Source organism: Apteryx mantelli, chromosome 6 (genome assembly GCF_036417845.1).
Source record: "Apteryx mantelli isolate bAptMan1 chromosome 6, bAptMan1.hap1, whole genome shotgun sequence".
NCBI classification, from domain to species: Eukaryota; Metazoa; Chordata; class Aves; order Apterygiformes; family Apterygidae; genus Apteryx; species Apteryx mantelli.
In genome coordinates, this window is record NC_089983.1 from 23,720,437 (window position 1) to 23,734,551 (window position 14,115).

General features: G+C 38.5%; 1 protein-coding gene across 3 annotated transcripts in view; it reads left to right on the forward strand.

Moving 5' to 3' along the window:
• Nucleotides 1-14,115, forward strand: part of ZNF385B (zinc finger protein 385B) — a 139,491-nt gene that overhangs the window by 20,280 nt on the left and 105,096 nt on the right. Inside the window, exon 1 of one of the 3 annotated variants that reach the window (XM_067298989.1) lies at nucleotides 12,871-12,902. The exons of the other annotated variants lie outside the window; for them this stretch is intronic. Within the exon in view, the coding sequence (XP_067155090.1) occupies nucleotides 12,890-12,902 (13 nt within the window). The 5' untranslated portion in view covers nucleotides 12,871-12,889. Of the gene's footprint in view, nucleotides 1-12,870; nucleotides 12,903-14,115 lie in introns of those variants that run through there. 3 annotated transcript variants of the gene reach the window in all.

The following is a 14,115-nucleotide window of genomic DNA, read 5'->3' on the forward strand; positions in this document are numbered from 1 at the left end:
AGTGGGGCAGAGCAAGAGACTGCTTTGCAAAGGGCCTTGAAAGTTACTGATCAGCATTGAAAGATAAGCTATCCTAGTAATCCGCATTGTCTGATAAGAATGCCTCCACCACCAGCTCCTGTAATCGAGTTTTGGGGAGCACTGTGAAGTTCTTTGCAGTTCAGCCGTGCCTTCAAGTTGTGGAGTAGGGTGGTTCAGGTTGAGTCAGTTAGCTGCGTTTTGAGGGTCCAGTTTCTCCAGTTGTGGTCAATGAATAACAGCAAACTTCTAATGCAGGCATTTGTTCTGGTTTATAATGTTGGTCATGCCTATAGTATCCAATTACTGTCTTCCATTAGTTTGAGCGTAATTTTTTCATCCTATTCAGCGAGATTTGTTAACCAGACTTGATTTTTGATGTTGTATGTAGTGAGCAATGCCTTCCAGCAGTGCGGTTCCACTGCTGCGAGAAATGGTGCTCTAGTCAAAGCAGAACATTGACACCTCACAGAGCAAACCTCAGGTTAAACTGCAACCTGGGTAAATATTTGAATAAAAAGGAACCAGTGTGGAGAAGAATGTGCTGCAGAGACTTACTAGCAATATCTACCCAGAAGGACAATCCTATTGATTTTATTTTTATCTTGATGACCTTGTAGTTTAAGTTAATGGTTTCTAAACTCAGCTGACCTGTTTGTCTCCAGTCAAAGAGAAAGAAAAGTAATTTAGAGCTGAAAAACAGACTCCAAGACTGTGTTCACTGTCTAAATCTTTAATGTGTTTTAATCTGCATGGGTTTAGTAACAGTGAAAACATTGCAGTCCTGTCTGGATTATATGAATACAATGTAGTTCATCTGTGTTAAATAATGTATTTCTTTTTAATGATGTGGAAGTCGACTGGAACTATAATAAGCATATTTACTCTCACCTAATAGAAATTCTTGATGAAGCTGCCTTCTAAGGGGAAGAAGGAGGGAAAGGAAAGGAGTGGGGTCTTACTGATCTAAAAGCCAGGCTGCTGCTCGCTGTGGCATTCATGGTGTGGCTTCTAAGGCAGAATATGTTTGTGCATTTCTGCATGTACACTTATCTAGCAAGGAACACATTCTACTTTTGGGAAAGAGTAGGGCTTGCAGAATTATCTGAAAGAATGCTTTTTATGACAGATCGTTAATTGATTTTAAAATCGTCACAGCTTCTGCAAATTCAGACCATAAAAAGGAGTATACTGTGTTTCTTACAGTTGCTGTTAAGATGCATTTCAGTTTTCAGTTCCCACATGGCATGGTGAACTTCACCTTCATACCTAATGCTTTTAATAAAAATTGGATACTGGGCATTTGATAGCTGAAAAGGTTGTTATCCTCTCTTAACTGTTAACTATCAGAGCAGTCTGGAGAAGATCAAGAGGCACCATGGGATAATGTAATTGCGGCATTTCAAACAATTGCATCTGTCTTGAGAATGAAAACTGATGATAAGAAAAATAAAACAAAACATAGTTTCAGCATAATTATGGTCTTTGGTGGCTATTATGGGAGATTATTCCTTAAATATTTTACCCTTACCCCTTCAAAAGACTTAAGTTTGTTAGATGAGCAGATTTTTATTTCAGCAGCTACTTTATTAGGCAAAAGCAGAAGCTCTGACTCCCAAACCTGAGCTGACAAAAAGACCCAGAGCAGTAATTGTCTATTTTTTTCAAGTTTCCTGATGGAAAATTCATCAACTCTTATTAAATTATATTAAAGCATAAAGTACTTTGTCCTTACTAAAAAGTTGAGAGAAGACAGAGCCTATATAATATATAATTACAATATATTTATATATATATAATATATAAATATAATTAGGTAAAATATAAAAAATTTAAAATTAGGTTTGAACATTTTGCTTTATTTTTTTATGGATTTAAATTATATAAATATATCTGCTCTTGAGAGCTCTCAGGGATCTGTATGAAGAATGGACTCTGACTCATTTCACATAGCCTGTGGGGAACTTGGCAGCTAGCTATTAGCAGTATAGATGGCAACCTTCCCTTACAGGTTGATAGTTATAGATTGCATGAGAATTCTTGATGTTATTTCTATGCTCTGGAAGTGTATGCTTAGATCTCCTATCTATTACTAGAAATAACTGCTCATCTTCTATGGATTGCACTATATATAGTTGCTGTATATTTCTGCCAGTCTGTGCGACTCGGGACTTGCTTAAGCAAGAAACACTGTACATGCACAGTAATGGGAATAGTCATGCACTTTCAATGGCTGTTTTGAAAAAGGACAAACAAGAGATAAGCTCTCTACTTTGATAATATTGTGCTATGTTAATTTAACATTCTCATATTTTTTATTTTTATTTTATTTATTTTTTAGTGCATCTATTTATGGTAAGTCGTTCAGCGTTGGCAGTAGATGTATATATACTCAAACTTTACCATGACAGGCAGTTGCAAAACTGGTTAAGATTAAACATATTTTTGTTTCATACTGAGCTCTCGAAAGTGATTAAAATGACCAGCACTAGCTACACTGTTCTGCAATCTCTCTGCGTTTGGATACACAGCCAGTAATATTGGATGTGGTTTCTCTCTTATTCCCTTCTATTTATAAAGAGGTTCTTGCTGATACAGGATGACCATTGCTCTGTAAGGAAAAGCTAGGATGTCAGTCTTCCTCAAAAAGCAGATGTGAGGTTGCAAGAAGATACATTTTGATGCCAGTCTTTATTTCACTCTGTTGGCTTTCCCATATGCAAATGAAAGGTTATATGAAGGATTGAGATAAAGCTGCTCTGGCATTTCTTTGCATCTCAAGTTTCAATCTTTTTCTAAATCTGGCTCTGGTGTAGAGGCAACACTTGTCTCATTAGTCAGTTTGCTCTTGTCAAAGGCCAGTGATGAATGTGAATTGTTTGGGAGGCATAGACGGATGAGTACTTGTGCAATTCTGCTCAAAGATGTCTAACAAGAAAATACTGGATTATTGTTTATCCGATTTCTTTTTTTAGTGTGGAAATAGGAATATTTCACAATTCTGTTATTGCTATTCTTTGTTTATTTACACTGATGGTAGGCAGTTGCTTGGCTGCAGATCGAATTTATTTCCAAAAGGTATAAAGATTTCCTGTAAGGGTCCTTTCTAGTTTCAGGAGGGACCCATCTCTTTTTCGAGATGTATTTGAGAATGGCTGCCCTGTGCAGATTAACACCCTGGAGAAAGAATATACTCTGTGACAGGATTGATACTGGCCTGTATTCTTCCCACTGGTTTTGAAAGACTTGAAGTTCTTGGATTGTAGAATTTGGAGGAAGATCTGAGGAATTACACAAGCTTTTCCTTCCTGCGAGTTATTTTTTTATACAGTTTTTTTTTTTTTGCTTTGTATATAAACATCTTCAATACTATACTTCTTCCTAAAAGGGTTACTTTCTCATATATGATAATTTATTTATTTTTTACCACTTGAGATACCAACTGGAACACACTTTTGCCTGTGTGTGCATCTTTCTTTAGATTTTTCTTAAGAGGTCCAATTTTTAAAATGAGAAACTAAGGTCAGTTTTACTAATATCAAGTTTCTGATTAAGAAATGAATTTTGGGGAAAAAAAACTTAAGAAAGACTGTTTTATCTACAGAACATAGACTGAGAGGAAGAAATCTTAATGTAAGTAACCCTAAAGTCAACCCTTTCTGCTCATCTTCCACTATATCTGCTTAATTACCATCTACCCATTAGATTTCTTTTGAAATCAATGAAATGAAAGATGATACCCGATATACTCAGTAGAACAATGGACAAGGTGACCTAGAAATATCTGCAAAATATAGAAACAGTAAAATAATACCCTGCTGCTTAAATAATTGCAGATAGTTTGGGGGGTTGGGGAGACTCCTTTCTCTCACTGCCCTTTTCACTAAGTGAAGGCAGTTAAGGCACTTATTTTAACCGGCAGTATCATAGTGCAGTCGGCAAGCCTTAACTTCTCAGGTAATCCATTCCCAGAATATACAGATTATTTTTGTGTTTTGGGGGAGGAAGTGAAAATGAAATGAAAAATACAGTCCATTATCATTCATCTACCTTTGAAATGAGTTAGTGTGACCTAGCCTTGCAAGCTGCTCTGTGCAGCCGGATTTCTAGGTGCTCATGTCTGCGTAGCACCCCAGGGGAACAAACCAGGTAAGTAGAAACCCACCCAAGTGGAATTTATGACCTGGAGTTGTGATAAATTAGTGCAGATCACGGAATGTCAAGGCTCAAGTCCCAGGCAGCCACTACAGCAGCGGAGGGTTTGGGCAAGTAAAAGCAGGTGACTTCTAGACCAAACTCATATGCCAAAGCATTCTTAACTAACTTCTTCACTAGCCTGACTTCCAGAGCCGATTTCAAGGTGAGTAAACATGGGGCTTCAGTGTAATTCTGTTAGCTTTGTAGGTAGGTGCTGGCTCCATCTGCTGCCTGGTATGGCATTTGGCAGTTTCTGTATTCTCATTTTGACTAATATTTTGGAGGATTTTGTATTTGGAGGATTGGGGGGTGGCCATAAAAAGGTTTTTCTCCACTGTCATCCTATCAAGTGCTCAATGCTGGCCCAAGGATTTTTGGAGAAGTTAGTAAGAATAACGTGGAAATCTGTCTATATAAAATGACAAATCATAGCATTACCTGCTTGTTATTAGAGGAGATGTGAAAGTTATCTTATTGTTATTTTAAATATGTTAACTATTATGCAAATTTTATCATTTCATGGTGTTTGGTACAGTTTTACAGTTGTTGAACAGGCTTCAGAAACTGACTTATTTACAGTAAGTGGTCCTCTGCTCAAGGTAATTAAAATTTGCTTCTCTAAATTTAAGTTTGCCATTAAAAAAAACTATTGCCATTTCATGAAACTGGAAAATATGGAATGATCTCTGTCAATTGTTACCTGACCCCAAAAATGATTTCTTTTGATGAAGAAATTGCAAATGCATGTTTGTTGTGTTATTAAAAAATTATCATTGTGGTACATACCTGTTTTCTATATAATAAATTATACTCAAATTATTATAGATCACTGCAAATTAGTAGTTCAAACTATGTTTTATGGACATAAATCTGTGTCCTGTCATGCATAACAGTAGGCTGAGTATGTTGGTACTTTGCCAAAAAGGTGGCAGACTACTGTGCTATGAATCTGTTGAAGAACATAAAAAAAAAAAAAATTTTTTTCCAAGAGAAACGATAAAAATACATACCATTCTCATTGGGCAATTCCAAATGACTGAAATCTATTATTAATAAAATTAGATTGCTTAAAAATTCATAACAGGCATCTGGAATGACCTTCCTTACTACTAGCAGTGCTTAAAATGTCTCTTGAGAACTTGGGCTAGCTGAGTGAATGTCCTTATAAAGAAATGACATCCTATGTGCACAGGTTGTCCCATAGGGTTAAAACTGACATGTCTCAGTTTCCCTGTAGGAAAGATCATACCTAAATGCATGCCATAAAAGGCAGTTAAGGTATCAAAAAGCTTAGAGATTAAAACTGCAAGATCAGCATTTTATCCAGATTGGAAAGAGCATGTCATTTATACATTGCAAATAACCTTCTATGCAGAAAGCTTATTGGACATAATGTGATTCAGAGATAATATTTCAAAGTGAAATAATCACTAGGAGATATCCCTATGATTTTGAGCTGTAACAGCATAGCCTACACAAAATTGATGTGATGTTTTAAAAATTATTAGCTTCAGAAGCTACAGAGCAAACTAATGGAATTTTCCTTCAAAACTGTATGGATAGAGCTCTGAAAACAAATCCAGTACTGTGGTACCGTTTCAGGGTTTTGGGACTGTTTGGTTTGGGATTTTTTTTTTTACTTCCATCCAAAGCCTGGAAATTTTTGGCCAGACTTCCATATATTTCACACTTGTTCATGCAGTTTTGGGAGCATGTACTTGTATTCATTGTAGCTGTACATACTTAGGATTCTCACAGACATTCAAACAACTGTGTGCACCTGTGTACCTGCAAAGCTTTTAGGATGGATTTTTAACAGGTGTAAATTCCGCTTCTTACTCCAGTGTCTGCACAGATGCTGTCTCTGCAAAGGCCATGCACATGGTGTGATGGCTTCATAGAAGGAGAAGGCTGGGTGCCAAGAAAAATCATCTCTGTCAGTTTAGCAGTCTAATTGGCTTTAACATACAAGGCTGAAATAAAAACAAGATACTACATGTCATCATGCTCTGAGAGAGACTGGTCTTGGTAGAATAACGTACATGTCAGTCTGTTTCAGAGGGAATTTATTGCAACCCTTGTCCTGCTGGAATGGAGGTTTGCTGCCTGGCCCCAGGAAGGATCCCTCCAGGCTGCACAGAGCTCTTCCTTTCAGACACATCTTCTATTTCTAAAATCTCTCTTACATGGTTTCTGGTCTGCGGGGCGGCTACATTCCTTATAACTGTTCCTTCCTTCCCATGATCTGCAAAGCAGCTATAGTGATGCAAGAGCGTGTTTTTGTTCCAGCCAGCCATGAAGTGCACATCATTAAGCTGGAGTATTGCAGAAATACTTTGAGGTTCCAGTACAAGATATTGTGCAAACCCAGAAAAAAACAGCTGCTGACTCCAGACTCAACAAACAGGAAAAGGATTCGATGGGCAAGAAAAGTTAGCAAAGGAGGAGAGGCCAGTATCATCACAGTTGCACCTAATGGAGTGCTAATTAAGTGGAGAAATGATAGATAGAAGGATCAAGAAAGGGAAAATAGAGAGCAAGTGAGAAATAGGAAGGATTGAAAGGAAGGGAGTTTGGGGAATGTATAATTCCCTTCTAACTTGAAGAGACCATGTGGGAGATGATTTGAGCCAGTACGCAATCCACAGAAGAGCAGACACATCTCTTCACATTTACAGGGCAGGGATGGAATTGTGCTTCTCATATTGTGCTGGGTCAGCAGCTGAGCCCTGTGAATTAAGCAGGAGACTTTTCTAGGTATTTGTTTTACAACTGTAGCTTAACACAAATGCTAAATGAGTTGCACTATATCATACTTGAATCCTGTTGAAACACCCAGCTTAGGACTAGACTACGTGGCCTCCCGGCCCTGGCAGTAGGTTATCAGAAGTGCTTTCATCTCCAGATATTTCATGTTGTGCCCTGCCTTTAAACTAGAGTGTCCATCCAGAAAAAATAGCATTTCTAATCTGAACACAAGCAAGTGTTAGTATGTCAGATAAGTCTGCCAGTAAGATGCCTAGTTAGTGAACCCCTGTGAATTAGGGATGTTATTTCTTTTCATGATTTCATTCTTTTGTTTCTTTTCATTCTTTTCTGTTTCGTTTTCTTTTTGTTTCTTGTTTTGTTTCTTCTTTGCATCAGAATGTCAATCTTTTCATATCCAAACACTCCAACATCAGAGGGTAATTAGGGGCTGTTACTTCGATGAACTGAGTAAGTTGGTGGCTCTATGCTACATCAACTCTGACTATTTACGAAAGAACCGCCTGTCCTGCCAACAATAGGGGCTTTAAATTGATCAATGTGTCATTATCTACTTAATGTAAATGAAACAAATCAGTACATCTGATGGGTTTTTGTCTTTGCTATGGACAGGTGCAGCTTTTTCTTTCTCTAATGTAAAATTTTGTTCTGAAACATTCCAGGGAGAGACAAAAGGACAATAGAAATATTTTTAATGAGATTGTCCTTAAATCAGGGCATTAATGTGATTTGAGCTGTCAGCCCTTATTATGATATACCTGGATGTGTCATTTGTTTCTTATGGCTTCATTCTCTCAGTAAAACTGTCTTGATACTTCCTGCCTATGTCAAACTTTTTGGCATATTAGTCCTTGCAAGCAGTATGCACATATAAATTTTCTTGAACTCCTAAGCCTCTTACAGTCATTGGAAGGATTTGAATGTATTTTGAAACTAAATAATGTCTCAGAAGGCTGTCTTAAACTTACTTTTTTCATGTCGGTGCTAATGCCTTTCTCTTTTCTTTTTTTTTTTTTATCATCAATCTGACATTTCTGTGACTATGACCTACTCTGCTTCCATTTGTCGTATGAATTGATTGGCTTGCTAACTTCTATTATCCCTTAACAACAGAGAAAGAAGCATACTGATTAAAAAAAGCAATTTATCAGCATGCAACTTTTTATTGCTACTTTCCTAAGCCTTTCCTGTTTTTTCATATTTGTGATGTCAAAGGGGTGGCTCTCAGGCTAGTTGTAGAATTCCTTGCAAGGTATTCATGGTAGCAAAGTCAAATACTTTCCTTAGAAATCAGTACTTAGCTCTTACTGGTATCAACATATGATACAATGCGCTTCTCCCTGCCCATGTCCTAGAAATTTCTTTCAGCACTCAGAATCCCTATTCTCTGCTCCTTTCCTCTCTTCTTTCTCTCTGAAAGCTCTCATGCTTTCGTTCACTAAGCACACAGGCTTCCCTAGACTGAGCATAAAACTCTCTGCACCAGGATTTGGGAATCTCTAGAGCATGAGTGTTGTGCTCTCAGTGACAGTACTTTGCAGTCTCAAGATACAAAAGGCATCAGACTGTTAGTGGACTATTAAGTCATTGTTGTTGTTCTTTCTTCTTTCTTTTTTTTCCTTCGTATTTGTGTGTTCACACTTCCTTGAAAAGCTGATTATGTTTCAGGAGCACTGCCTCTAGGGTTTATCTGTTGTGATGGGATAACTGTTGCCCTGTTCTGGTAAAGATCTCTGAGTAGGTCATTTTAAAATGTGATCAGAATAGAACATGCTTAGTAGCATTTGTTGTTGTATAGCAGGGCATATCACAGATTTTCTTTTTGACTTTGGGAAAGTTACAGATGCTTCAATTCATTATATATAAAATTTAGTGTACTTGTGAATCCTTTTTTGGTATTTCTTAAATTGTAATCTCTTTGGTCAGGAATTTTCTTGTGTATGTAGAGCTCTTAGTACTATGGAGCTTGATGTCATTTGACACTTCTCAGCATTACTGTAATACATATAATTATAAGTCATCAAGAGATGGCTTACAGAATTTTTCCTAGGCTTAATTGCAGCTACTTAAGCTTTGTGATTCCCATTATTTGTGTGAGCTCTTTCATCACCAACATAATGATGAATATATATGTTTGAATTTTGGGAGCAAAAACTGAGGAAGATAGATAGATATGCATGTATGACTTTAAAGTTTTGCTGTTTTCAAATACTTTTTTCAATTCTGAATATTTCTGAAAGATGTACAGAAAAAATACAATGCAAATACACTCAGTCTGAGAACTGAAAGGTGATGAGTGTTTCAGAATCTATGTATGCTCATTATTAAAAGGAAGGATTAACTGGATCTGTTATACTGCATGTGAAAGATTCTGTTTTTCAGTGATTTGTAGCACAAGATACAAAGCAGAAAATAAGTTTGTCATTTCTCTTTTGCAACTGCAGTGAAGTAATTATTTGCTGGAATGGCTCCTAAAGTATCTGCTGTCATCTAGAGCTTATAATGACAAATTCTCATATTGGGTCAAAGCAGCAAGTGGCTGGGGTGAGAGTGATTAATGACTTCAACAAAAATAGGTTTTACTGTACATTTATAACTGGTGTAGCAGGCCTTTGATATTCTCAACAATATCTGTTAGGGTCTCGATACCGAAAAGGGCTGTGGACCTGTTGGACCCCTTGCAATCCTTGAGGCTATGGAAAGATTTAGGAAAAACTTTTACTGAGGGCTGGATCCAGCTGGGCTCTTCTGTATGACAGGAAGAGGAAGAGCTGGAATTCATATATGACTGGTTGTGCATATGTCTTGCTGGGGAATGTGATTTGAGAGTTTGGGAGAATATAATCACTTGCCACCACTTTGTTAACCTGTATTTGCATGTGCTACTACTCACTTGTATTAGCCTAATGTGGGGAAAAGACTAAGAGCAGAACAAGTGAACTCCTTGGGTTTGGATCCCCTTCTGCTCTGAGAAATTTCTGAGCAGCCTTGGGAGTTTGTGGTGTCCTTCAGAATTTATCTGTTGAGAAATGGATTTAACTGTTACTCCCTTTACATGTTTTTGGTAACATCTCCCTGCCCTGTTCCTATGTGTCTGCATGCTTTTCATAGGCTCTTAAGGATCAAATTATTCTGCACTCTTCTGACCTCTATTTTCTTCACTCAAACTTGAGCATAATTCTTAGGGATTGTATAAAATGCACTGGATTAAACTACCACTCATCTGTGGCCAGCAGACTCCCTGGCATGCAGTGTTTTGTAGCCACAGTTTCTTCCCTTCTGTCTTAACTGCTAGCCAGAGATTCACCCACAAAAAGAGATTAGTGGATACACATTTACTGCAATTTTAAGTCCACTTACTCTGTTGCTTTTGTATAAAGCAATCAGAGTTTTGGCTTGCTGACTGTTCAGAACATAGCCCACATTGAGTCCATAAATTAGAGTGTTTGTCTGACAGCATTGCAGTATTCTCTGGAGGAAGGCACCTTGCCTTTGCTTTGAATCCCGCCTTGAATGCTAAAAACAAAACAGGGGTGATTTGGCACTCTCTATGCAACTCTTATTGCCTAGCAGAATTTGGAATAGATGTAAATCCTTTATTATAAGAGGCAGGATAGATGTGTTTTTCCTTGAAAAGATGTCTCTTTCATATACTAGCCATTAATTTAAGTCAATGTCTCTGGAGAATGCTTGCAGTTCATTAGTGTATTCCACCTATGTATTCATGAAGGTATTAATTTTCACTGAGATCTTAACAGTAACATTTGTCTGTTCATATATATGTAAAAAATTCAATGGAGAAAGCTGAGGATTAAGAATCACGATGACTAATATGCAATAACAATATAGTTAAACTGTTAACCACTTAATTTTTGATTTTGCCTTTCTTGTACATTACTACCAGATATAGTAGCTATAGCCCATTTATCCTAGGTTACCCTTTTGTCAAAAACTTCTGTAACACTTTATATGCAACTGGTATACATTTAACTGAAGGTGTAACCTTGAGAACAGGTACCACAAACGTAAACAGTTGTTCATGCATGAAAAGCAAAGGACCAAACCAAAAGGATCCAAGCGTGGCCACACAGAGAAGCCTCTTAAAGTTTGACAGTAGGTTGTTGTTGTTGTTACTGTTTGACACTAATCTCTATGGAAGGCACAAATGCTAAATTTTGGACTTCCGGAAGAATTAGTTGCTCCATGAGAGCAACTTCAGCTGAAAATGTAGTGTATCTACATACACTGTCCATTTTTCATCAGTCACATCCTGACAGCAGAGTTCTCAGTCAGTCAAAATATAAGCCTGCTATAGTGCAGCTTACTAGGGAGGCTGTCTAAGGCAAAGCAATTTGGGGGCAGAGAGTGGAGGTGGGAAGAGTGGAAGTCTAAACTCTATGGTTCGTGTAGGCTTTGATGGATTCTAGGATTGGTTTTTTTTTTTTTTTTTTTTTTTTTGTTACTAAAGCGTGTTAGCCAGAGATAATGAGCAAACTGCTACAAATGCTCAAAACAGCACTTCTCCAGCTTCCACAAATGAGAGAGAGATGCCAGGAAAGCACAGGAAAACTTTTTTTGAATGCATAAACTTCAGTAAAAAGACACCACCTGCAGCTCTTACCAGTTGAGCTGCCTGTCAGCTGTTCGCACTTTGGACAGGGGGAGCTGCTCCTGGGTGAGCCTGCTTGCGCTCACCTCCGGACCCCCTGCTGGACAGGCCTTTCCCTTCGCCTTGCTCCTGGCCAGAGCAACTAGCTGCTGCACACGCGCGTGCGTGCGCTCTCTCTCTCTCTCTGTCTCTTCCCCTTGCTCTCCGTCTCCCCCCTGCTGTCCCACTCCGATTGCCTGAAGATTTAGGTTCGCTTCTTCTTGACAGAAAAGGTGGTGACTCTGGGGTCTTTGAAGGGGAAGAGGGAACCTTTCTACATAGCAGCCTCATTTGGAAAGGAAACGGATGGATGCTGCCTGTGGAGGCAAAATAGAAAGAAGGAGCAGATTAATTAGACTTGTGGTAGTAGGTACCACATTTGGAGTGAATGTCATATCTTACCTTCTGGAAGGTCAGCACCTGTCAGCTATCTGGGAAGAGATGGGTTCCCCCTTGTTGTATTTCACTTACTGTTCTTTTCCTGATTTACTTTCATTTCTCCATATTATTTTTGCTTATTCTTTTTCATCCTTCCTTCTCTGTCCTTTGCTATCTTACAATAATATTTTGCCCTGCCCTTCATTCCACTCTTCTCTTACATATTATGCTGGTTTCTTCTCGCCTGTTTTTCTCTTAATCCTCATCTCCTCTGTATTCCACTGTTTCTCTCTTTCTCATCCTGCACTTGTCCTTACCTTTGCTTCTTTAGCTCTTCAGCACCATCTATAATGCAGTAGTTGCATGATCACTTCAAACTGGTGCTCCAAAAGAAAGCGTTATCCTCCTGCTTTCCCTTCACCCTCGTCGTCTCCATTGCGCTTGCGCAAGCATTTTGTGTGCCCATGTTGCCAGTGCGATGGCCTCTCGGACTGCACGGAGGAGTCATGGCTGTAACAGCACTGGGTGTAAACCTCTGGAGGGGTTTTCTTGGGCAAAAGAATATTCAAGGGAGCTGCAAAATCCTGGGACAGTGGGCATCAGTAGGAGCAGATGGGAGTTAACAGTTGTTTTAAACGTGAGGCAGGAGAGGCGTAGAGATAAAATTCTGACCCTTTGTGTCCTGGAAATTGCTTTTTAAATGTGAGCTAAAGTGCAGGGTAAAACGTTAAAACTGCTTAGTAAATCTTAAACCTTGCTCTGCAACCAAAGGCTGATCATCTGTGAGACTGGCTGGTGTTCACTGCTGAGAAGGAAACAGAAGGGAGCTACAGGGCATCTAACCAGCTACGTGGTTAAACCTCAGCGTGCCGGTGCCTGCTAATGGCTTTAACAAGTAAGGAACTATCAGACATTGCCACAAAAGTCATTGAACAAGTGGAGGGAGTGGGGGAAGCATGCCCGCCGGTTCTGGGAAATGTAGGCCTTGCCATTTTGTTTTGTTCTAACGCATAGATACATTACGTGCTTGTGGAATGTATGAAACACCTGCAGTTTACAGTGAAATTAAAAAAAATTCCTCAGACATCACAGAAAATACAAATACAAGTATTATCAGCATGAAAGAAGGTAGTATTTGCTTGGGAGTACTGGTGTTCCTTCTAAATCATCTGAGTCTATATAAATTCCACATAAAGTTTCATAGGAGATCGATGCTGCCAATCCCAAGTGCGCAACGAGAATGAGTCACATCTTCCAAGATCACAGGATTTGCCTAAGAATCAGAGGGATTTATTTCTAATTAAGTTTCATTTTTATTTGCCTTTTTATGTCAAAGCTGATTCACTTTTTCCACTGTTTTTCTGTAATCATTACTGCTAGCAATGCCTTTTTTTTTTTTCTTCATGACAGTTAAAATCAGGTAATTGCTGCCAAGTCATGTTGTCAAGTAATTATTAAAGTAATCCCCCTTTTACAGAGAGTTTGAGGGGTAGGAGGTTGTAGAATAAAATAGGAAGAAGCTTTGGCTGAACTCGTGTGTGCTGTTCTGAGGAACCGATAGTCACACCCTAGAGAAGAGTGTAGGCACTGGAACAACGTGTCTTAGTGAGGACTGGCTACATAATTAATCTGTTCACAAATATTTTGTCTAAAGTACTTTTAGGTTTGTGAAAAATGGGCGCACCACTCATTTTTCCCGACACTTCGGGTACTTTGTAACAAGACATGCTGTGTAATACAGTAGTTCTGTAGGGGTCCCTTGCTCAAATATAAGCAAGTACTTTAAAACCAGTTGCAGGGCAGGTGTGTTAAAATATAGCACTTTAAAACTTCAGCAAAGTGACCGCTTTCTCTTTTTATGGTTTTGTTACCTCAGTTTAAGGTGGCACCAGCTACTGTCTGTCTCTGCATCATTTCTACCTACTCTGAAGAGGTCTCTTTCACCAATGAGAGTGCAGTACAGTATCCCAGCAGCTCTATGGGCAAGGCATATTTCTCAGCAGCTCAGGTTCAAATCTTACTCAAAACTTGAACCAAGTCAAAAAGGAGTTTGTGAGAACATTCCCCTTGCTAAATCTATTGTGCAGAACTTACCATTCTGCCGAAAT